General features: G+C 40.2%; 1 protein-coding gene across 7 annotated transcripts in view; it reads left to right on the top strand.

Annotated features, from left to right (window-relative positions):
• The window catches only part of LOC135213207 (cyclin-I-like), a 364,491-nt gene extending 339,497 nt beyond the window's left edge, over nucleotides 1-24,994 (top strand). For all 7 annotated transcript variants that reach the window (XM_064247187.1, XM_064247183.1, XM_064247181.1 and 4 more), the window contains 6 exons: nucleotides 402-611; nucleotides 5,393-5,583; nucleotides 6,223-6,400; nucleotides 8,029-8,235; nucleotides 20,658-21,114; nucleotides 21,701-24,994. In XM_064247187.1, coding sequence (XP_064103257.1) covers nucleotides 402-611; nucleotides 5,393-5,583; nucleotides 6,223-6,400; nucleotides 8,029-8,235; nucleotides 20,658-21,114; nucleotides 21,701-21,816 — 1,359 coding nt within the window. In that variant the 3' untranslated portion in view covers nucleotides 21,817-24,994. The remainder of the gene's footprint in view (nucleotides 1-401; nucleotides 612-5,392; nucleotides 5,584-6,222; nucleotides 6,401-8,028; nucleotides 8,236-20,657; nucleotides 21,115-21,700) is intronic.
• Nucleotides 24,995-25,000: the final 6 nt, after the last annotated feature.

Here is a 25,000-nt window from a genome sequence, read left to right as displayed (position 1 = left end):
TAGGGTTCTTCATCTTCTGAATAATATTAATAATAAGATATCATATCATTCCTTGGAAAGGTAAGGGGATTGTCCATCACTAAGGACAGGAAGTCTTTATAAATTTGAAGCAGCAGCTTAGACAAGGTGTTGTCCATCTTTAGAAAAAGGAGACTGACATTATGGCATTTTTCTTTGTTTCCTGGTCAAGATGTTAACCTGAGCTACGAAAATGATTTCAGCGTATGACAGAGTGAGAGTATTAACAAGAGATGATTGCCAGTGTTCATATTTAGGAGGATGGCGTGAGGTCTTTTTCTCTGGGTTTATATAATTGGAGAGGAAAAGTGGTATGAATTCTGGTGTGAGATCATTATCAACAATTAATGTGAGGAACCTGATGATTTTCTACATTTTTCTAGGTAGGAGAAGTTGACATGATGGCTCGTGAGATTGCAGTCAGGTGGCAAGGGGAAGTTTGCAGTAGACTTGGCTGGACATTTGAAACTCGATTTACCGCAGCTGCCTTCCTGGACTTGCTCTTGCACCGTGTAAGAATAACTCCACGCTATCTCCATGCAGTAGCAGCAGCGGCTGTTTTCTTGGCTGCTAAATTACATGAAGAGGATGAGGTAAGAAAATGTACAGCTAACAGGATTTTCCTTTTTTATTTTTTTTTTTATTTTTTTTTTTTACTATTTTCCTGGAAAGTGCTCAAGCTTCAAGTGACTGGATTGTTTTTGTTTTTTCTGCAGAAAGGTTAAAGTAAAGATTTTGCCTAATGGGAACATTCTAAATTTTACAAATGTGACTTACCAAGCAATTACATATAGCTGCAAGCTTCCTACACACAGCAATCAAAAATTCAAATTTCGTGGTGACGCCACCATCGCTTGTGTAAGTGAACAGGATCTACCCACTTTCAGGAACAGTAGGTACAAACTACAGAGTTCCAGTTTGTTTCCTGCCGACTCCCAAGTAACATTGGTGGTTTTTGGCTGTCATCTTCGTGATACTTTTGAGATATTTTCCAGTACTATTTGGTGACATATTCAGTTAATTTTGTGCTGGTTTAGCATGATTAGCTATTGCTTTAGCTTTTGTTATGTCAGACTCCAGCTCTTCTAGTACAGGCAGTCCCTGGTTATCGGTGGAGGTTCTGTTCTCGGCAGGATATAGGGCACTTATGGTGACGAGTTTCAGTTAATGGTGCCTCTGTTAGGTATGTTATGGCACCATAACTCTATTATCAGCACCTTATAGCACTGATAACCGAAACCCAGCCTGTAATGGCACCATAAATCGCCGATTTTATGGCATAAGACAAGCTCCATAAAACTGGATCGCCATTAACCAAGTCCACCAATGACTGGGGACTGCCTGCATTAGATATTGTGTGGAAGGGTGTAAAACTAGGTTGGCAAAACTTCCATACTCTTGAGTGCATTTAGTGTTGGGGCAGGAATATCCTAAAGAGCGAACATGTCCAGAATGTAAGGATTGGGAGGATGTTGATGTAAGGATTGGAGGATGTTAAGTGGAAAGCTTTAAAAGCACACCTAGATAAGCTTAATAGAGATAGGAAGAGGAAGGCAACTCTCAGAGCTGAAAGTAGGGCTTCAGTAGAGGCTTCTCCTAAGATCCTAAGATAGTTGAAGATGTGTGTTTCTTCCCAACCTCCTACCATGTCCCCAATCCTCAGCACTCCTACTCAGATTCCAGGCTCCCATTCTTCTCCCATTCTTCTAAGTGTGATGCCAATGCCAGTCTAGAGTCAAAATTTGACAAGAAATTTGAGTTTCTTGCAAAAGCTGCAATGGAGTTAGGTACATCTTTCAGGTCTTTTGTGGAGAGATCGTCTCTCGATGCTCTAAATGCCAGTGCTGTGCCCTGTAATAGTGTTGTGCTTTCTCTGGAGTTGGCTGTTTGTCCCGCCGTTGCTCCTAGACTGAAGGTCCCTGTCCCGTTCCCCCGCACCAGGAAGAAGACATATTTTCAGGTCCAAGGGTGCTTCAGATCTGGGGTGGGGCGCCCTCCTAGAAACCCAGAAGGTGTCGGGAAAAAGGGTCAGTAGATCAGAGAGCCCTTCACATCAATGTGAAAGAGTTGTTGGCGATTTTCCTCAGCCTCCAATACTTCTCTCATCTAGTCTGTGGGAGAATCGCAGCGGATTATTTGGACAACACAACAGCCCTGTCCTATATCTTCCAGCAGGGAGGTACAAATTCATTCATCCTTTACCAAAGGATCTTCTTTTCTGGGCAGAACAAAATCAAGTAATGATTCTCACTCACATTGTGCAGGGAAGACTAAATATCTTAGCAGACGAATTGAGCCGCGGCAGTCAAGTCCTTCAGATGGAATGAACGTTGGATCTTCGAGTATGCAACGATCTACGGCAACTTTTGGGCCAAACCATCAGTGGAGCTTTTCGCAACGGTAAGGAACCACCGTCTTTCAATCTTATGCTCTCCTTTCCTGGATCCACTCACGTGGGCAATGGATGTCATGCTGCTAGATAGAACAGGACTCGACATCTATGCGTCCCCACCATTTGCAATGATAAGGGAAGTGATCAACAAATTCTCCTCACACCATAATGTTTCCATGACTCTAGTTGCCCCATTCTAATGGCTCCCAGACCTACTGCAACTGTTAATGGACTTCCCAAGAATCCTTACACAAAAACAGTCACTACTCAAACAGCCACACTTCCACAGATTCCACCAAGGATTATCCGTTCTGGCACTGACAGGATTCAGATTATCAGGAGGCTTGTGAGAGCAAAAGGCTTTTCCAAGCAAGCTGCTGAACCCATTGCTAGATGTCGACAATCTTTTACTAGGAGGCTCTACCAGTTGAAGTGAGCTGTTTTCAGACATCATTGCAGACCAAATAAAATCTCTTCTGAGACCTCTGTAACCCAGATTGCGGATTTTTTACCCTTTCTGAAGACCTCTAGAAAGGTGTCCCCTGCTACCAGTATAGCCGTTGCACATCATTAAGGTTATGAGAGTGAACCAAATGGTGACTTGGCTAATTTATTTTAAATATTTGATTATATTTTGACCTTGGCTTCCATTCTACGTTTTTTTAGGTTTACCCTCCTGTACTGTCAGACAGTTTAACTTCGTTGAGTACTTATGAGAGAGCTACAGAAATAATGCTAAATGTTACATTTGTTCTGTTGGAATATCATCATTTTTTCATGTTATAGGTCAGTGATTAGCTATGTATTCAAGCAAAGATGATTAGATCTGCTCTCAAACCAAGACATCAGTGATCTCATCAAATCCTTTGAGATGTCCAAACCAGAGAAGATGAGAGTATGTAATCTCTTGGAATTTAGACATGGTGCTGAAGTGGCTCTCAGGCCCAACTTTCAAACCCCTCCACTCAATACCATTTAAGAACCTTACCATGAAAACGCTTTTCTTGGTAGTACTGGGTGCTGCCAAACGGATCAGCGAATTGCAGGCAATGAACGAGAATTGGGTTCTCAAAGAGGAACGCTGTCTGTTCCCTTTCTTTGGGGATTTCTCGCCAAAAACAAGGATATTTCCAAGCCTTGGCCTCACTCATTCACCATCAGGAATGTGATTGACATCCTCAGCCTAGAGGAGGAAAGATTCTAAAGCCCTGTCAGAGCATTAAGGTCCTATTATCAGATAACAGAAGATTGGAGGACCTGCGAATAATCTGTAGTGTTCTGCGAAATCTCCTATGTCTTTGAGAAGTCTGATCATTGCGGCACACTTAACTTCAGGGGAATGTTCTGCCTTCCATTAAAGCTAAGGCACGCAGAGTCAGAGTGGTCGCCACTTTGCTCGCCTTTAGGCGTAATTTATCAATAGAAGTGATCATGCAGTCTACATTCTGGAAATGTAGACCAGTGTTTGTGTTACACTACCTGAAAGACTTTAAAATTGTTTCAAAATTGTTGTACATTGGGTCCTGTATTGGTAGGCTGGTATGGTGTTGAGAGAGGAATACTTGGGGGCTTATCTGTCCCTCTACTATCCCCTCACCATGGTGTAAGGTGTTGAATGTTTTGGGAAGCCTGAGGGTACTTGGTAACTGGAATATCCATCAGTTTTTTTAAGTGATGGGGCGGTATTTGGATTTTTTAGTGGAGGAGACAGTGTTGTTTTTATTTTCTGGTATATGCCGAGGCCAAGGCCACCATATTTTAATCTTCATCAGTCATCTGGTGTACTTCCATAACTGCAAAGCTCCTGCTAAAGTAGGGGCGTTCCTTGGCCAAAACTGCCACGCCTTCTACAGGTTAAGGGAGTGCCTACCAGAGGTAGTAATCACTTGCAGCGCTCTCTTACCAGGTAAGGTATTATAAAACATTGTCTCAATGCTTGCAAATTGTCTATTTTAAGACATTACTTGTTATTACAGTGTTCTCCCCGTATTCGTGCACTTGGGGGGTGGGATGTGTACCAGACCCTCCCATGAATAACTAGAATCCACGAATAGTTGAAACCCCTATGAAAATGCTTAAAACTGCCTACGTATTTAGTTAGTAAAAACTCAAGAAAAACCCACTACATAAAAATGTTTATACTTGGTTTTTTTAATAGTTTTATCACAAAAATTGTTTTTTAAGGTGAAATTGATATATATGTATATATAAAAAAGGAACTTGTGGATATTTCTCATAGACAAATATGCAAATTTTCCACGAATAATGGGTAGATGCGGTCCACAGAGAAATCCGCGAATGTGTGTGTCCCCAAATGCTGAGAACGCGAATACAGGGGGTCCACTGTAATGTCTTGAAGTAGCTTATGTCCATGATTCCCACCTCCTCTAATGTGGAATCAACTATATATGTAATTGCTTGGTAAGTCACATATTTCAAAATTATATTTTTTATTATAAAATGAGATTTGATATATACTTACCAAGCAATTACATAATTGGAGCCCTTCCCTCCTCCCCACTGATGGACATGGCAGACCAAAGGAATTGGAAGAACCCTCTGTAGTTTTGTGCCTATCATTCCCGAAAGTGGGCAGGTCCTGTTCACCTACACAAGCGTTGGTGGCACCACCACAAAATTTAAATTTTTGACTGCTGTTGTAGGAAGCTTGCAGCTATGTATAATTGCTTGGTAAGTATATTAGTATATGTGAAATCATCTTTTATCATAAAAATATCCTGTTTCTCAATCATACCAAGGGGTTACAGTAATACGAAAACAAAATTCAGGTCTCCATATGAAACAAATGACTTTAAACTAAGTTTGATTCGTTTCATTCCCAGTGTTTTGAGAACATGAGTGAGCAGAGAAGAATATGATGACATTTTATGAAAGGTATAGCCATTGTTAATATGTTTACCAAAATGCTATAAAATTGGTTTGTATTCAACCTGAAGGTGCAGTACCTTTTTATGTTTGTAGAATGTTCCATCTACTTTGGAAGTAGTGGAGCGTGGAAAGATGGGTTGTTCCCACCGGGAGCTTCTACGAATGGAGAGAGTGTTGCTGGATAAGATGTCATGGTACCCAAAGTCGTCTTTCACTTTAGATTTTCTTCAAGTTCTGCATGCCCTAGCAATTGTCACTGGCCCTAAACATCAGCATGGGAACAGGTAAATGCACTTATTTCAGTCATTGCTTTCCAACAGTAAAATTAGCTGTTGTTTTCTGCCACCGTAAGATGCTTGTATACGTGTTTTAGCTTTATTTAAAACAATGTTTATAGAGGGTTCTGTACTGCCACCAGTATATTACAGTTTATTTTTGTTTTATGTTGAAATTGTGAGGGAGAAGTTAAGTTTTCTGTTTATTGTAAACCATAATAATCTTATGGAATAATTGTGAAGTAATGGGGAGTTTAATTATTAGTCTCCATTAACAGTGTGACTGAAGCAAAGTACAAGCATCCTTTTTTTTGTGAAGAATATGAAAATTATGAATATAGTTATTTAATGTACTTTTACAAAAACAAAAAGAGGTTTTTCTAACTGCTTTTGTTATCTTAAGTGGTGGTTTTGCATTTTTACATATTTTAAAATTCAGAAATTTTATCACTTCTAATGGAGTGGTTTAGGCTCAGCATGTAGATTTATACTGCTATTGGAATAATTCTCCAAGAGATCAGGATTCATTAGATATTTTTATTTTCTGTTGTAAAAGATCATGAATGAACTAAATGGAAATGCTAAAACTTATTTTGAATTATTTTTTTATTTCTCTTATGTTAGTCCTCAATACAGTTTACTTTGCAGGAGTGATTCACCAACTCGCCAGTTAAGCCAGTTAACTGAGCGATTGTGGGAAGTGGTTTGTTCAGGACACAGTGGAAGTATCAGACCATCTTTAATGAGTTTATCAGTGCTCTCTCTGGACCTGGATGCATCTACACCTGAACCAGGATTAATCTTATGGCTTCAAGCACTTGTGCAGGTAATTTTTTAGAGAAGAGAATTCTTTGTAATGGAATATGAACAAGGTTACTTGAAAAGAAGACAAATTATAAGTTGACTTACCTTTGTGATTAATTTTAATACCCTCAAGTGAGTTTTAATTAGCCCCCCTCGATCAGCTTCCTTCCTCAGTTATAACCTTTCTCTCTCGTGAATGCATATGCACCCATTTAGACTATGTCTGACTGAGGAGTGACCAGTATCCGGTACTGTAACAAAGGTTGCAGGACACGGATGACTTCTGCCGTATACGATGCACATACGGTACGTACTAAGTGTAGGGGCCAAAGTTGCTCTCCAGGACTAAGATGTTCTGAATGCGTAGGCTGGGATGAGAAGCAATGGAAGGTTTTGGCTTCTCATTTGTCAAAATTGGAGAGAGGTAGGCTACGTAAAGCAACTGCTAGATTCAAAAGATCATTAGCCAGTCAGGAGTCTTTGAATTCATCCTCCAATGTACCTATTATTTCTGTTTTACCTCCAAAACCGAGTGTCTCAGCTATCCCAGCATGTGCAGTATGACAGTAATATACTGTAGGATCAAATTTCAGCCTTTTATTCAGAGTGAAAAGAAGGGGGAGAAGAAGTCGGTATGTATCCCCAAACTCTCAACCAAAGGCTGCAAATGACATCCCAACTTCATTGCTTGGCCATATGTCCAAAATTTCATACAATCATTTATTCATTAATTCATTCACAGGTTTGATGTAGGTGTGCTATATGTATTGTGCTTCTGAATTCTATGATCATATTATGCTATTGAATTCCATAATAAAATGATTTTGTAGTTCATCACTATCTTCTTTTGGACACTTCTATTAAAATATCAGACATAAAATTGGAAAACAAAGAACTCGATGTATTCTACCAAGAAATGATGGAATCATATAATACAAGCCCCAGTACATAAGCTGAACAAGCTGAACTAAATTGGTTTAATTAAGTCTGCTTTTTGGTGCATAGATCATGATAGAGAAAAGACAGTTAAGTAAAACATTGCAGACTAACAAAAAAAAAACCTGATTTGAAAAACGACTTTAACACTGTCCTAGTTCATGATGAAGTCATTACAAACAACTTTTTATGTGTTTTTCTACTTTATGACAAAAATCTTAGGCCACCTAATAACAAAAGTACTTTAGCAAGACCACTTATTATCACTGCCCCATATTTTCTCTTTTTTTATATATATAAATGTTAATTATTATAACCTTGACAAGGAGGCAAATTTTCACCATTCACTAATTGTGCACTAGGAAGATATCCAGTGCTAGGTAGAAATTATTGTCTCCCACAACCATTAAGAGCAAAGCAACACAATTTAACAATTGGTCATCAAGGTAATAATGTTTTCTCACAAGCCCCCACTCTGTCCATTATCTATAACAATTTTGGTAACAACCAGTCTGTTCTTGCAGGTGCTGTTTTAGTGCAATACATACATTTTAAATTCATTTTAAGCTTCTCAGGTGGCCTGTTGATTGCGCCTTTGTATTTTATAATTTCTCTTCCTTGAAAATCTCTTCTGTCTCTTTTGCTTATGCATATTAGAATAAAATATTTCAATAATAAATAGTAAGGATATTTCATAACATGCATATTTTGCAGGCAAGTGATGATGAGCTGGCTAATGCTAGAGAATTAGTGCAAGATCTTTTGGGTGAATTAGCTTTAACCAAGAGTGACTTACCAGTTCAACAAGGTAGTTACAAAGCATCACCCTCGAGACCCAACAAACGCAAAGTGGCCCAATCAATGGACCCTGATGAAGATGATCTATACCTGGATATCAAGAAACTGTATGCATGTGAGAAGGTAAGGACATTACGTACACATTTGGTTCATCAGAGAAAGATTATCATTAGCTTTTCCCCCAGTCCTTCATAATTTTGGGATTTGCACACTTGTAAACCACTTGTCTTTATTTTTAAAGGGCATATAAATCATTATATTATTCTAAGTTCAATGTCTCAGTGAATAAACCATTGAACGTTTAACCCCCCCCCCCCCCCCCAGGACTAATGTTTTTAAGGATGGAGTGATGTGAGAATATTGATGTTTGCTGATGCTGCACTGCTTGCAGAGACTAACAAGAGTTGTTTCAAGTGTCTATGCAGAGAGAAAGTTGAAAGCAAATGTAAGGGAAAGGTCATGAGGTGAAATGAAAGTAATGGAGACAGAATACATAATGAATATTGCAGTGTGCACAAAAGAAGAAGAATGGAAGTTGTTACTTTGTCTATGCAAAAGGTTGGAAAGAGAAAAGTAGTTCCTGTGAACACCAATGCTCAGATTCTCAAGTTATTCTCCTTTTTAGAAATTGAGTGCAAATTGAAGGGGAACGATAGAAACGACACAGGTGAGTTATTTGTGTAGTCGCAGAATTATGAAAGGGACTGAAATGGAAGAAATGTTGAGGTTTGAGTGAAAAAGAGGAGGATGTAATGAAAGCTTAATAGTAAGCATTAGCAAATACCAATAGGAAAGAAAAATATAAGTCAATTCCAATTTGTCTTTGATACAAAGGATGCAGATGGGGAGTTGTTGTAAATAGTTTATTTCAATAATGCAAGATGGGAAAGGGTTGCTGATCTTGTAGACTAGAGTGGCAGGAGAAATCAAAGGCAGACAGAAAAAACTGACTTACCTTGGAGATCCGACCTACCAAGACGCTTCGCTCAGTCGTCTCTCTCAGCATAAACGTAAACAAACGGCCTACACAAATGACTAGTGCAAAGCGCAACGTCATGCACAATGTTCCCAACAGAGTTAACAAAGTTCAGTGTATATGTGAGAATGCATATGAAAGTGGTGGCTGAGAATGTAAGAAGGGCAGTAAAAGTGGTTTTAGAATTGAAAGCTGCCAGAAATTGATGGGATTATAGGTGCGATCCTGTTTTAAGCTGAAAATGGGATTTAATGGAGGTGAAAATGAGGAAAAGGTTCTCAAGAAATGGTTAAGAGGAATTAGTGTTCTTCCATGTAAATTTGAAGGTGTTAGAGTTTAGTAACAACTACATAGGATCCTAACATTATATACATGGAATACTAAGGAAAGCATTAGGCAGGACTTTAGTAGAAAAAATAAATCAGCTGACTGAAATGATAGGGGAGGAATAGTGAATTAGGTGAAAAGTACTACATCAATCAAGTTTTTATAATGTAGCAGTTTTATCGGACACTTGGGAGTATAATACATAAGCCAGCTGAAACAATGTAACATTCTCTTGTCCTAAATATTTATATATTGCCTCTGCTTATTGACCTGAATGAGAAACTGTAAATATAGAATAAAAAGAAGTAATACAGACAGCTCTCTTCTCTCTCTCCTCTCTCTCTCTCTCTCTCTCTCTCTCTCTCTCTCATCCTGGTATTTCTGGTATTTATTATTGCCCAACAGTGATTGTAATTGCACAGTATGTCCCCAGTAAAAAGCCAGTTAGCAGTAGTTCTAGTTTCATGAAAAGGTTATGTAACAGGATAGTCTATTTTGGCACTATTTGCATTGCATACAATATTAATGTATTACAAGCAGATTCTAAAATATTGCAATTTTGCATTCATAATTGTGATTATTGGCCCAAAGTACAGCATTATCAGTTGGATACTTCTGCTACTTAACAATCATAAAACTTGATTTAACTATTTTGAACAAAAATCGTCCTAATTCCTCTGGTTTACCACACACACACTGGGATAACTCTTCTCTAAGAATATTGTAAGGAATCACAGAGGGAATCCAATTTATTGCTAATGCAAACTGAGTAACACTGAGCACCTTATTACATGAACTCAGGGAAAAGATAATCAAGTGCTACCTATCAAACACTATCAAGGGCCTCTAAATAATGACTTCCTACCAAGATGGTAAAAGGCCTGTAACAAATACAGTCAGTCCTGTATCAGATGACATGAATGATAGCTATACTTTCTCATTTGTAATGATTTACCATAATCTTGAAGATTTTAGATGCCTGGTTACATAAGCTGGGGGCTGATTGATGTTGAAGGATCTCAGAAGCCTACCTATCATGACTGAACCACAAGTTGAAGTGTCAACTGCCTATCCTGGCAATATTGGTGATCCCAATACAAAGAGCCAGCTTTTCCTTCAAGGCCAAGTATCTTTACAAAGAAAGCTGGAGGGGGTTGGCTGTGGTTGATAAGCCTTCCACTGGAAGAGACAGGACTGCACCAATCCCTGACATGAGTTGCCCACTAACCATACACACAAAGAAAAGTGAAGCATTAAATGGGAAATTTAAATAAGGATAAATCCCTATGTATCTGGAGTTGTCTACTCACATTTGGTTTAGTGAAATTTTGACAATTACTAAAATTGGCATGTTACCACCATGAGGTTCTAAAGGACAAATACAATCTCTCTCTCTCTCTCTCTCTCTCTCTCTCTCTCTCTCTCTCTCTCTCTCTCTCCCACACACCTCTGCTCTCTTTTACCTGTTTAATAACAACATGGTCCACAATTTGTAAAACTTTAAAACTTGTTCACAGCTTTATGAACCACTTCCCAAAACGGTTAATGTCATCTTCATGGTACTCAATGCTTTAGATTTCCCTCCAGTTGTTTTCTAAGGTTTGGATGGATATTGCATGGGATTCAGTGCCCCCTTGAAGGTAGCTTAAACTTTAAGAATAGCAAATCTTCCCTTATTCTCTGACTCATCAAAACAGATTAGCTAATAGCGACATGAGGAACTGATGTATATAGCCAGATGTCATCAGTATTACCTGATACTTACTAGCATGCCCTTGTTCCTAGGTGCTCAGGTGAAAAGGCATAGGTAATGCTTCCCCATCTGCTTTCAGTCAAGAGAAAATTTAATAGTTGATGTCACCTTATGTATTATTGTTATGTTGACACCTTCCTCATGTTAGTTAAATATAGGAACGTCTTTTGGTATCTTGCACTATCTGTATTCACTAACAATGTTAACACATAGTTTTACTTGGAACTAGGAAATTTTATAATGCATTGTCTTGGGGTAATAATTAAACTGGCCAGACCACCCCTGATCCAGACATTTAGGAGGCTGGAGAGAAGTAATCAATGTCTTTAATTTTTCACCTTCCCAATGTAAGTCTAATTCGTATTTTTATTCAATGTAAATTTCACCCCAGATTTAAATTTTATGAGCAAAGAGTAGTTAGTAAGTTCAGGAGCATCATAAATCCATGATACATAACAAAATATGATTTTCCATTTTCTGGGTCGACCTGTGTTCGCCGATGAAAAGATCCTGCTATCCACTTTTCTAGTATAAATAGTTTCTAAATATCCAGAGAAAAAAGCTAGCATGGTATGCAGAGGTTACTACCCTCGCGCGAGCACCCAAAGGGCGTCAAGTATAAAGTTCAGGGTGTGTGAAAGCCACTATTCACAGGTCTCCTGCCATTTAGAGATTTCCTCTCCAAAAACCCTCATATGGGGTAAGCCGACCCAACGGCAACACCCTCACCGCCTCCGTACTACTACTGCTAATGCCCGACCCGAGCGACATCTTCAATCCTGTTTTAGAAACCGTTCTCTAGAGACGCGTTTTTCTTGCTCGCGTATATTTTTGCCTTTTGTGTGCGCTTTAGTGATGGCTTCTTCTTCTGAGATGTCTCCTGCACTGAAGTTGAGTACCCCAATTTATGTTTTTCCATAAATTATGGTGTTGCAGTCCTCTGATGGGCCCACGGCCCCGTAAAAAGGTATTGCGGGGACGTGGCGTCGTCCCACCATTTTGGATACCGCGAGCATGAACGCGTGGGATCGGGTACGGCTGTTTTCTTTAAATAAGGATAAAATTCTATTATTATTTACATTAAAGTACCCAATTCTCATGTTTCTTGATATACATACTAATCTTAGATATTATGTCACAAAGATAGCGGTCGCTCCCACGTCTTATTCGGGAGTCAGTATATAGGGCCTAAACTAAGAAAGTAGACCCCCACCCCCCCTCCTCCCCTCCTTAACTCGTGGACGCGTACATGCGATCTTGACATATTCTTATGATATTAGTATTATTATTATTATTACATGGATGTAGTCTATGTTGGTTTGAGGGGGGAGAGAGACAGATAGTAGTTCTCTCTCTCTCTCTCTCTCTCTCTCTCTCTCTCTCTCTCTCTCTCTCTCTCTCTCTCTCTCTCTCTCTCTCTCCAATGAAAGTTTTTCATGATTTATTGTTGTTATTTCAAAATAAATAGATGCATGTACTAGTGACTTATACAAGTGGATCTTGGTAGATATACTAGTCGTTAATTCACTGAAGAGGCGGAAGAGTTGCCACCCAGCAGTCCAGCCCAAATATATTAATAAGGTAGGCTAACTGTTTATAACCGTTACTCCCATATAATTTCCGGAAGGAATTAAAGCTCCTTAATTTATGGATCTATCCTCCTGGCCTTCTGAAACGATTAAATTCGAGTTTAGTAGGTTTAGTTGAGGTCTCGCTCCTTATAATGAGTTTTAAGTAGGAATTTATTTTGAGGTGCCGTGTCGCTAGCGATCTCGGTCAATCAGTCGATTCCATACCGGTTACTTCACAATTACGTGGGTGCATATAACAGTCTGCGCAACTCTTCCATAGCGCCTAATTATCAAGTTCATGTGTGTCCGTTAGTTTCATTGTGTGAAATTGTATTTCCTGTACTTTAAAAGGTCTGGTTAACATTCGTCTGGGCTTAGCCTCCTTCGGTTTTACCTTAGTGGTAGGCTATACCTCTCGGTCTAGGACCCCCATCTGGTCGTGATATCAACCATGGTGAGCCATGGGCCCAGTCAGACTACCACCGCTATAGTGGTAGCCTATGTCCCTGATGGACGAGCACCCTAACCGATGTTTGTACCAACCACGACGGGCCATAGGCCCAGTCACATTACCACTCTTGCAAGTGGTAGCCTACACATCAGCTAATGGGTGGCCACTCCAATCAGTGGCTATACCAACCACGACGGGCCATGGACCCAATCACACTACTACCCCTACAGGCGTAGCCTACACAACCACTGATGGGTGGCCACTTATGATCGGGCAGGTAGCCAGACATCCATGACCGAACCCCCCCCCCCACCCCCCCCCCCCCCCCCCCCCAACCCCACCCACTTATAACTCGCGGTACTAGTATTCTTGCTAAGAGACGTCTGCTTGAGTTACACATAAGTGGGGGGGGGGGTGGGGGGGGGGACAGGTAGAACAGGGATCAAGGGATACTCAGTGCTAGAGGGCCGGAGCTCGTATTTTACTGAGGTGCTCTATTGTCTCTCCTTACATCTCCGTTAACAGTGGAATTGGAGTAAGGGGCTTGTCCCCAACCCCTCCCCCCTTTTTTTTTAATGGAGGTAGGCATCGTCAGATGTGGAATTTTCTTCCCCTGACCCGCCATCTCCGGAGAGTCCACAGCCAGCGGCTAAGACAAATGGAATGAGACTTCAGGTGAGCCAAGAGTGGGAGGATCGTGCAGCGAATAACTCCGGACCCTTGCGGTACCGACGGAGAGTGACTCACCCTCACATCCGCCACCAGAGTTTCCTGGTAAACCTACGGTTACCGGTTTCCATTCTCGGAGTCTTAGTAGGCGCCCACGTTCATACGTAGCCCTCCGGTCCAGCCAGGACTGCAGAGTTGAGGTCCGTCCTCCTCATAGTCAGGCGGATATTGGATAGCGAGCACTAGGCCTACATAAGACCCAAGAATGGGACCTAGTACGGACGACTAACTATTAAATAGAAGTTATTCAGTGAATTACATGTCTGTTTTTTATGAATTATGCATGTTCTTATCATTAAGATTTGTGCATGCATTACATAGTTATTAATGGGTACTTCGTGAACTTACCTAGTTTTAAGTTCCGTATCCTCCTTGGGGATGATACTCATTAATAATTTCCCTTACAGAAGGTGCTTTGCCTGGTGCAGGGGTGCTCCGCCTCCCTCATCGAGCCCGTGGGACACGAGGTGTGCCGGTCCCACTCCAACTGCTCCGTCTTCTTCGTAGCTGAGGAGGGAGAGATGCCTTACATGGTTTGGCATCCGGAAGCCTGCACCGTGTGCTATGACATGGTTCTATTGCTTGTCAATGATCAGGTAAGCATTAAAACAACCCCCCTACTATTTTTTCAAGAGAAAAAAATTGTATCAAATCATGCAATTTGCCCATTAAAAACTAGTTTTCTATGTCAGGAGAGTTAATTTCATTTTCCTCGACAGATGGATGCGGACAGCCGCCAGAGGGCCAAGGCGAACCTGAGACACTGGGTCTCCGGGTATGGGAGGAACGCTCCATCGGGATGCCCTTACATCCTGGACGCCAGCTTTGGGACCCTTCTTTTCAAAGGCTCGCTGTCGGCATCGGTTGAACCTAGTCTGGCGGCCCCGATCATCGACGCCATCCGTGCGGAGACGGGCCCCATTCCGGACGAACAAGTGTTGCTGGGGGATGTGGCTGCAATCAGCATCCACACCGAACCCATGGTCCTGGGAGAGCAGGTAAGTGGTGAGGTAAGTGAGGCAGCTAGCCTCTTCAGTCCTACTCCCTCTTCTACCTCTTCTTTCCGGGGCTTTGCGAAGTCCACCCCTTCTCCGGACGGTTCATGGTCTGCCGTCCCAAGGAGAAGTCAGTAAAATCAAAATCCCTACCCAAGGGATCAAAGCCGACTCCGTCAGCGGCAGCAGAGTCATCTCCGGCCCCTAGGCCATCGACATCTTATGATAAGTCGCCAGCTGCCAAGGATTCTCTCCCTCCACAGGGATCGAGGTCAAAGTCCACAAAATCCAAGGCGGCGGAGTCCGGCATAGACCACGACCTTCTTATGTCGAAGGTTAGAGAAGCAGTTCATGAAAGGTTTGAGTTCTTGTGGCGCTCCTCCGGACCTGAGATCTCCGGCCAGTCAGTTTCTGACATTGTGGCCGAACAAATTAAGCCCATAAAGGAGATGATGTTGGTTTTCCTCCACTCCAGATCTCCGGCGCTGGCTATGGGAGTGCCGAATGCCTCCAAGCTTCCACCCTTCCATAAGAATAATCCATGGCGGCTTGCCATGCATGCCCCATACGTGGATGGCAAGCTGACCATTGAAGGGTGTGGAACCCGACCACTGGAGGACTTTGAGTTCCACCCAAAGGGCCTCCAGTTCCTCTTCTTAGGATTCGCCAGACTGGCTGAACACGCGCTAGTCAGAGTGGATAAAGTTCCCAAGGAGATGGTGATCTTCCCAAAGGAACAAGCCCAAGCTGTCTGGGCTCGGACCATGGCCGAACGGGAGTGCGTTAACACCAGGTTAACGCCTCACAAAGGCTCGTACACCATGTTTGTGACGCCGGATTGAGTCCCGTCACCCTGCACCGACAAGGTGACGGAGTTAACTCTCCAGGCCATTGCAGAGGAAAAGCCTCTCCCGGCTTAAAAGGAGACAGAGGCTACTTCCCTCCTTCCTGCCAGCAGGGAATTTTGGCACGAAGCTCCGGCCACATTCACCGTCGGCAAATTGGACTCAGACTGTGCCTCAACATTGTTCTCCGACAAGCTCCCTAAGCTTCCAGAGCATATGATAAAGTCGGAATTTGAGGCTAGAACAAGACTGGCAAGATCTATCAACTCCGTTACCTCGATGGAGTTGGTAGCTTCAACCTATAAGGACGAGCAACTCTTCCAGGTCCTGACGAAAAGTCTATTACAGACTTATCAGTCAGACCTATACGATTTTGGTATAGTGAGACGAACTTGCAGGAAATACGTCCTGCCGGAGGCTTCTATTAGGCATGAACCTAATAGATTAATTAAATCTTCAATCTGGGGAGTGAATCGGTTCCCTCAAGATGAGGTAGATAATGTCTTGAGGGAAGCTTCTAGAGCCAACCAGAGCCTCCGAGTCCATTGGGGCCTTCAAGTTTGAAGCAACTGGACAGTAAGCTAGATCAAGGAAGAGGCAAAGAAACTTCATGCCCTATAATTCCGCTCGTCCTCGACCAATGGTCCAGGCAGTTCCAATAGCGCAAGTTGGGAAGCCTTCAACATCAAAGGCCCAGCCGCAGCAACAGTTTGTGCTGCTTCAGGCTCCACAGACCCAACAACCCTCAACCTCTACAGCTGCTTTGACCTCCCCCACCTTCAATCCTGTCTATGAAGCCAGAGAATCTTTTCGTGGCTACTACAGGCACGCCGGTAGCAGTAGAGCCAGAGGCCGCTCCCGACTGCGAAGCGGCTCAAGGGGTAGAGGATTCCAAAAAGGTAGAGGGAACAAACCTGCAGCCAACCAGTGAGAGACAGCAGGTAGGAGGGAGGTTATATCTTTTCCGAGACCATTGGATTCAGTCCATGGGCACGAAGCATAATCTCCAAGGGCCTGGGGTGGAAATGGAGGAAGGGACGACCACCACCACCAATAAACTTCTTCCAGATCCCAACAACGGACCTGGAAGAATACACCAAAGAAAGTAAGGAGTCTAAAATTTCAAGGACGTCTGTTCATGGTTCCGAAGAAGGACTCAGACAAAAGAAGTCATTCTGGACTTGTCCAAACTCAATTCCTACATTCTTTGTGACAAGTTTCGTATGCTGACAGTCTCGCAGGTGCGCAACATAAGAACCTAACCAGATTGCACTTCCCTCCCCCATCTCTGACGATTCATACAGACGCGTCACTGAGTGGCTGGGGGGATACTCTCAGCACAAGAAGGTTCAAGGGATTTGGTCGATTACGTTCCGCCAGTTCCACATCAATGTGTTGGAAGCCATGGCAGTTTTCCTAACCTTAAAGAGGTTATCTCCGGCCAAAAACCGCCATGTAAGGATAGTCTCAGACAGCCTAGTGGTGGTACATTGCATAAACAGAGGAGGCTCCAGGTCAAGCAAGCTGAATCACGTGCTAATTGCAATTTTCACTTTAGCAACAAAGAAACACTGGCACCTGTCAGTAACTCATCTGGCAGGAGTAAGGAACGTAATCGCAGACGCTCTTTCCAGGACCACTCCTCTAGAATCAGAATGGTCCCTGGACAAAAATTCATTCCAGTGGATTTGCAATCAGATCCCAGGCTTGCAAGTAGACTTATTCGCAACAGAATCCAACCACAAGCTACCGTGCTATGTGGCTCCCAACCTGGACCCTCTAGCCTATGCCACAGATGCGATGGCCATAAATTGGAACAACTGGCAGAAGATTTACCTATTCCCTCCGGTGAATCTCGTGATGAAGGTGTTGCAAAAGCTACGTTCCTTCACAGGACAAGTAGCACTTGTGGCTCCCAACTGGCCCAAGAGCAACTGGTTTCCGCTCCTCCTAGAGCTGAAGCTCCAACCCAAATGGATCCCTTGACCAGAACTGATGCAGATAGTACAAACTCGAACTGTGTCAGCTTCCTCACGGATTCTGCAAACCCTAACTTTATGGACTTCATGAAGTTTGCAGCCCAGGAAGATGCGAGTATTGATCCGTGTAACATAATGTTCATAGAATCAGACAAAAGAGACTCAACGCTCAGACAATGTGATTCGGCTGTTAAAAAGTAAGCCGAATTCCTAAAGGAGTCAGATACACACAAAATGACCGCAAATCTGGAAATCTCGTTCTTTAGAACTCTATTTGAGAAAGGCCTAGCTGCCAGTACTATTACAACAATTAAATCAGCCTTGAAGAAAATCTTCCAAGTTGGTTTCAATATAAATTTGTCAGATGCATACTTTTCCTCCATTCCGAGAGCATGTGCACGCCTAAGACCAACTGCCTGCCCACAAAAGGTCACTTGGTTCTTGAATGATGTACTTAAATTGGCATCAGACACTATTAATTAATCATGCTCATATATAACTCTTCTAAGGAAGACTTTATTTTTAACGGCTATGGCTTCAGGTGCCAGAATATCTGAACTTTCAGCTCTCACGAATTCCAGACCACATAGATTTCCTCCCGTCAGGGGAAGTACTACTATCCTCAGACTGGAGCTTCCTGGCAAAGAATGAGGACCGGTCTCCTTGGAAAATCGTTCCCTTGGCACAGGACACATCATTATGCCCTGTCACTACTCTTAAGTCCTTTTTAGCCAGGACCTCCACAAGATCGTCAGGTCCTCTTTTTAATAGAGAAAAGGGTGGCACAATTTCTATCAAAGGTATTAGACAGCAAATACTTTACTTTATAAAACAAGCCAACCCGGATTCATTCCCACATGTCTATGACATCCGGGCGGTGGCTACAATGAATTATTTCCAAAATATGAATTTTGAGGATCTAAAGAAATACATGGGTTGGAAATCACCAGTAGTTTTCAAGCGCCACTAAAAAATTTGGAAGCCCTTAAATTCCCAGCAATTGCTGAAGGGAGCATAGTCTCCCCTGAATAACAATTTCCAAACCTTCTTCTGTCTCCCCCCCCCCAACCTTTCCTTTACTCTCTCCTTTCTACCTGCCTCTCTTGTACTCTCCATGATACCTCTCTCCTCAGTGTTGAGAGGACCTGGGCGTCATCCTGCCCCTAATTTTGTACATAAAATATTGGTTTCCGGACGAGTTTTTTATGACTGGACTGTACATATTGCTGAAATGTAATAAATTCCTTACAGGATACCTTGTTAGTTGTACATTATCCTCAAGTTATCTCTAATTCTAAGTCATAGGTTAAGTCTTAGAATAAGTATTAGATAAGTAAGTTTAAGTTTAATTAGTTCTTCTGTAATATTTTAAGTAAGTAAACTTATGTTTAAATGAACCTCAGTTTTCATTACTCCTCCTTTTAAGTTTACTTGTTATTCAGTAGGCTTGGATGGGTATTCTCGGGTAAATTTTCACCGGCGAACACAGGTCGACCCAGAAAAGGGATTTTGACGTAGGAAAAATCTATTTCTGGGGAGAGACCTGTGTCGCCCGGTGAACCCGACCCTTCTGATTGTCTTCCCTTCCCTTACACCTATCCAAGCCATAAAAGGCATCTAAAAACATTCAGGATTGCAGATGTCGCTCAGGTCGGGTAATAGCAGTAGTAGTATGGAGGCGGTGAGGGTGTTGCTATTGGGTCGGCTCGCCCCATATGAGGGTTTTTGGAAAGTAAATCTCTAAATGGCAGGAGACCTGTGAATAGTGGCTTTCACACGCCCTGAACTTTATACCCGATGCCCTTTGGGTGCTTGTGCAATGGTAGTAACCTCTGCATACCATGCTAGCTTTTTTCTCTGGTATATTTAGAAACTATTTATACTAGAAAAGTGGATAGCAGGATCTTTTCACTGGGCGACACAGGTCTCTCCACAGAAATTGATTTTTCCTACGTCAAAATCCCTTTATGATAAAGTATTTGGGAAGTTAAATAAAATAGCAAGAACAAAGTGATGTCCTTGACAAGGTAATGATAATGGAATTATTTGATATAGGTACAAGCAGTCTCCAGTTATTGGTGGTCTAGCGCCATAAAATCTGCGATTTATAGCACCATAACAGGCCGAGTTTTGGTTATCGGCGCCAAAAGGTGGGGATAATAGAGTGATGGCGCCATAACATACTTATTAGAGCACCATAGGCTTACAGCGAGCATACTGGGTAGGTACTAAAATTATTGTTAATAATAAAACATTGAAAAACAAGCCAAATCATCAGTCTGTTATCACAAACTTAGAAAAAATTGCCATCAATACGTCAGGAGTTAGCTCATAAGGGAAGCTCGCATCATCTCGCTGTACCTCCTTCCAAAGTATATGTAACCCACATCTGATACATCTAAGGCCCTATCCACACTAGCGGCCGCTGCCCAATGGACAAACACGGTTCCCATAACCCGTTCCACTATACTGAGCAACCCAATATGGAGTCAGAACGATCCAATTCTCTGGTAACTGCTTCAGAAGCAAGAGAAAATATAACCATTTGCATTTGCAATGAGTGGATGTAAACAAAATTAAAGTGTTCTTTAAAGGCAGTGGAGGCCATAGGAGAAACCAGGAGCTCAGGGAAAATAAGAGAAAAGAAAAAGAATAAACAACCCTTACGTGGCTTATGAAGTTTTGTTTGTTTGAGTAGCAGAATTTTTTTCTTTCTTTCTTTTTTTTGTGGTGAAATACATTTTAGTTGTGCACTTTTCAGATATAAGGCAGTTCCATTGAAATCATGATTTATTTAATGGAAATATTTGCAAAAATTGGTGCCAAAAACATACAAAATTCAGTTTGGGAAAACAGATTACATGACAAGTCAGAAGATAATTTCCTTTATTTAATCTTTTGGTCAATTTTGTATCTCAGATTGCCAGTACACCAGTTGTGTCAGACAAAGCCACTTCAGAAAAGCCAGATGAATCGGACGACACCTATTACGATATTCGTCGGCTGTATGCTTCTCCAGTTCCTGTGAGGACAGACTGTACCCAATTGAAAGCAAGCATTAGTCCAGGAAGTAAGACCATAACATGTGATAAGAAGAAAAAGAAGAAGAAGAAAACTAAACCTACTTTCAAATCAAAATCTGCTGTAAGGAGCTGTTTGAAGCAGGCTTTTAAAATCCCTTGCAAGATATCACTTATTTCCACCAAGAAGATTTTTGAGGACTTGTCCGAAGAAGGAGAAGAGGAAGAGGACATGGAACTTGGAGAAGAATGGGAAGGCCCTCTCATTGAACCAGTAGGCATCCTGAGATCGCCCGTTTTTTCTCCAATGAGTCCAGAATTTCCTGACATCCGTCATCTCATTGTCAAAAAAGAAGGTAATTTTCAATTGAATACTAGTTTGAATTGCATTTTGTAAGATTCTTCAGAAATAATTCTTAAAAATATATATACATATGTGAGAACATAAAAGATTTCCTGTGTTGAAACATCATGTGCAGTTTATTTCTGCAATATGGACTAACCTAAGTTTATATTCAGTTTTAATGTCCTTTCCTAATGAGACACATTAGTGTTATTTTTCACTAAAACAGCTAATTCTAAATTGCCCTTTTGTATCTCCTAATTCAAGGTATGAAAATTTGTAAAGCAGTTTTAATATGTTGTATAAAGTAGGTTTATGTACATATTAGATCAAAAGTATATGGTTATTGGCTTTTGATCCTGAAACTTGAAGGAAATGTACCGAAACAGTAATTGTGGTAAGGAATGTAATCAAGACTCACAGTTTAATATGATGATCATATTTTTGTTGTAATGCAAGATTTCCTTAAACCATAACTTGGCACAAAAAAGTGCTACATGACTTTTTGTTTTAAATATCACTTAGTAGAATGTTTTTGTTGTATTTTATTATACATTTGCAGTATATCCTTTAAATAAGATGTTTTATTTTACTTGCAGATATGTGTTGGCAGCAACATGCTCAGGAAGTAACAGAGCAGATATATCGTCCACTAACATACGCCCAAGTGTTGCGTTTGCACCTTACTCCTTTAACTCAAGCCCTTGGTGTTTGATTGAATCTCTTTGAAGTTTTCATAAATTAAACTTGCATATGTTAGGTTATTGACTAATGCAGTTCATATTTCAGTATTTCACTCTTTGGTACTAATATTTGCCTGATCTCAGTCATTTTCAGATCTTTAATAATTTTACAATTTTTAATTAGCTTTTACAAAGATTGCCCTTTAGTTCACCCACCAATGAAAACATTGTAAAATTTGTGGACTAGAACCATAAACAGTGTTTATGGCATTTGCCATTCATAATAACAATTGTTTCATCTTTTGTTTTTCACGTTTTAGTGCAAAATTCCAACTAAAAAATGGCAAAACTATGTAAACTATGCTACTATATTCTAAACTTCTACATACGTACAGAGTTTATGTCTGCTTTCTGACTGCTTTAAATGCTACAAATATGGTAATGCATATTGCAGGAAAGAAAAAGTACTTGCACAATTTGTAAGATAATGTTTCGTTGCAACAAATATGTTAATATCAGCTGGTGGTGTTTCATGATTTAAGCATTTATTGTTGTTGGCACAAGCTGTCAGTAGTATTCTGAATTTCAAGAAAGGTAAGTAAGAAAGCCTATGAATACTTTCTATAAAAGCTTTAAGAAAATAAACAGTGAATTTATGTGCTATAAGTACTTAGAAAAGTCATGAGAACACATCTGAATTGTATATATCGCTTTGCAAGTATGTTGTGGGTCTGGTAAAACTAAGATATACTTTAAAGCAAAATGACAATCATATGATCAAGTACAAAATGCTTAAGTGATAATTAGGAAATAGCAGTATGTAATCTTCCATCAATGTGCTTCCTGTGTCACCGATGCCATTAGCTATACCTGTACAGGTTAGGTTCTTGTGGAAGGTACCACTGTCAATTACTGAAGAGGTGAAACAAACATAGCGTGCTGTTGTGCAACAGTACATTAAAGGTACAAATAATTAAGACATACTTCATACATAAATGTTTAATAGCATATCTGTATATATTTGGTACAATTTATAACCACCCTGCTTTGAATGCAGATACCTCATAACATTTTTTTTGAAATTTTTGTCATAATGCACTCATTTGAAAATACCAGTGTCATGATGTGCACAAGATTTGTTTTATCACAATGAAGTTACATGAAAATTCAGTAGTTTATCTTATATTGGTATGAAGTTTAATCGTCTTTTTCATATTTACCATCAGCAAAAAACTAATAAAGTTCAGTGATTAATTGGATGGGATTCTTGAGTCATCTTTGTAGCATTCAAGCAGACACATTTTAGGATTGTCGTTTTTATGATTATAATTCCCAGAGAAGTTGCATGAATCGCTGCTAGAAAACAAAGGAGGAATTGAAGAGGGAGAAATCTATATTCTGATGATTAAAAGTATGATATGGTATGTAGTTGCTTGATGTGATCCTTGGATGATTTTAATATGCATGTAAAGACAATTTTTTTTAGCATTTTGTACAGAGCTTTGTAATTACAGTAATAAGGACTGTATAGTAACAGGAAAACATGGTGCTAAGGGAGTCATTGTTTACACAGGAATTTAATTGCACAATAAATATGAGCGAGCGGTATACTGCGAGTGCTAAGTCATTATGCCATTCACAAACAACACTGATATGGTAGGTTAATGTGGTTTGAGTACGAAGTGACATTAAAGCAGTCTTTTACCACAGATTTCTATGAGATTTATGTTGCATTACTTAAAATAATTTTCCCTATTTTTATTATTCTTCTGTCTAAAAATATAGTTTGTAATAAAAGAAAATATATTATTTTTATATAATAAAGGAACTCTCTCACAAATCTTAAATACAGTATTCTTTGTCATCTAGAGGAATGTACATTTGAAATATATGTGGTCTGTTAGGTTCTCAATAAAAAGTGTTTCAAGAAGTACTTTTGTAAGGTAAAGTCCTAAAATCTCAATGAATACGAGATTGAAAAAATAACTGAAATTCTACAATCCATCTTCTTAATCATTTCTACCTGGTATTGAAAATCTCACCAGGGGCACACTTTTCCAAAAAGTACCCATTTAAATATAGTTTGATCATTTAAACTCACTTTTGTCTCTTACAAATGTATTGATCTTGTAACACAAAAAGAGAATAAGTTTACATGTATTTCATGCTGTATGTTATGTTACAAGAGCCAGTTCTTAGATTTAATTTCTCCTGTTATAGTATTGCACTTCAAAATGCAGTTTTGACAATTGTGGTTGCGATTCTTCTAGAACACAAATTTTAGGATACTGGTAAATATGATATATTCCACTAACAAGTGGAATTTCTTGCTGATAGCACTGTATCTCACAAATTTGTTTGAAAGTAGTACTTGTGTTTATGACAGTTCCAATTAAGATTTAACTTGTAAGCTAGAGAAATGTGATCCAGAGCAGGAATTATTTAATAATATTTTTTTATATTTTCTTTTCTTCACTGCTTTAACACATAAAATGTTAGTTTGCATTAGTATTTTGCAGGGATAGTTTAGGCTTTAAAGATTCCCTGCCCTTGATCTTTTTATTAAAGACACCTTTTGTTCTGTTCTCTACATAGATAGGGGAAACTGCTATGATTTTCTGTACAAAGGGTGCTCTTTTAAATAAATTGGGATCTATAACTGCATGTAGTAATTACTTAGTATATTTTTGAAAAAGAAGAAATGTTATTTTATAAAAATATAAGGCCCTTCTGTATATATAAATTTAATCTTGTGTTCTTTTTATATCAGTAGGTTAGTTACACTTTTCGTTGCTGCATTTGCTCAAAAACAGTTTATGAACAAATGTAACCTGGCTAGTCGATTAAGCATTCTAGAAGTTTCATTTTTGTTCAAGTATTGATTGGTGCTGCCATTTATGTATACACCGTTAATACAGAAATGCATTATGCTGCCTGTAGAGAGAGAGATAATGTAAAACTGGATGTTTTAAAGACACGATGGGCTATTAATGTGACCAGTTTACAGTCAGGTTCCACAGTGTGTAGGTTTTATTGAAGTTCCCTCTGTAGTGCATTATGTTGTTTTGGTCATGTCATTTTTAATCAGTTTATTTAGTTACAACTTCACTGTTGTGGGTTCATGTCCAGACTTCACCCCTTTCTTCAAATGAGAATCACTGTAACCACCTATGATGGCATGCATGTCTCTAGTCTTCTTTTTAAATACGATACAGT

The sequence above is a fragment of the Macrobrachium nipponense genome, chromosome 42, assembly GCF_015104395.2.
Source record: "Macrobrachium nipponense isolate FS-2020 chromosome 42, ASM1510439v2, whole genome shotgun sequence".
Classification (NCBI taxonomy): Eukaryota; Metazoa; Arthropoda; class Malacostraca; order Decapoda; family Palaemonidae; genus Macrobrachium; species Macrobrachium nipponense.
This window is presented reverse-complemented; position numbering and strand designations above follow the sequence as displayed.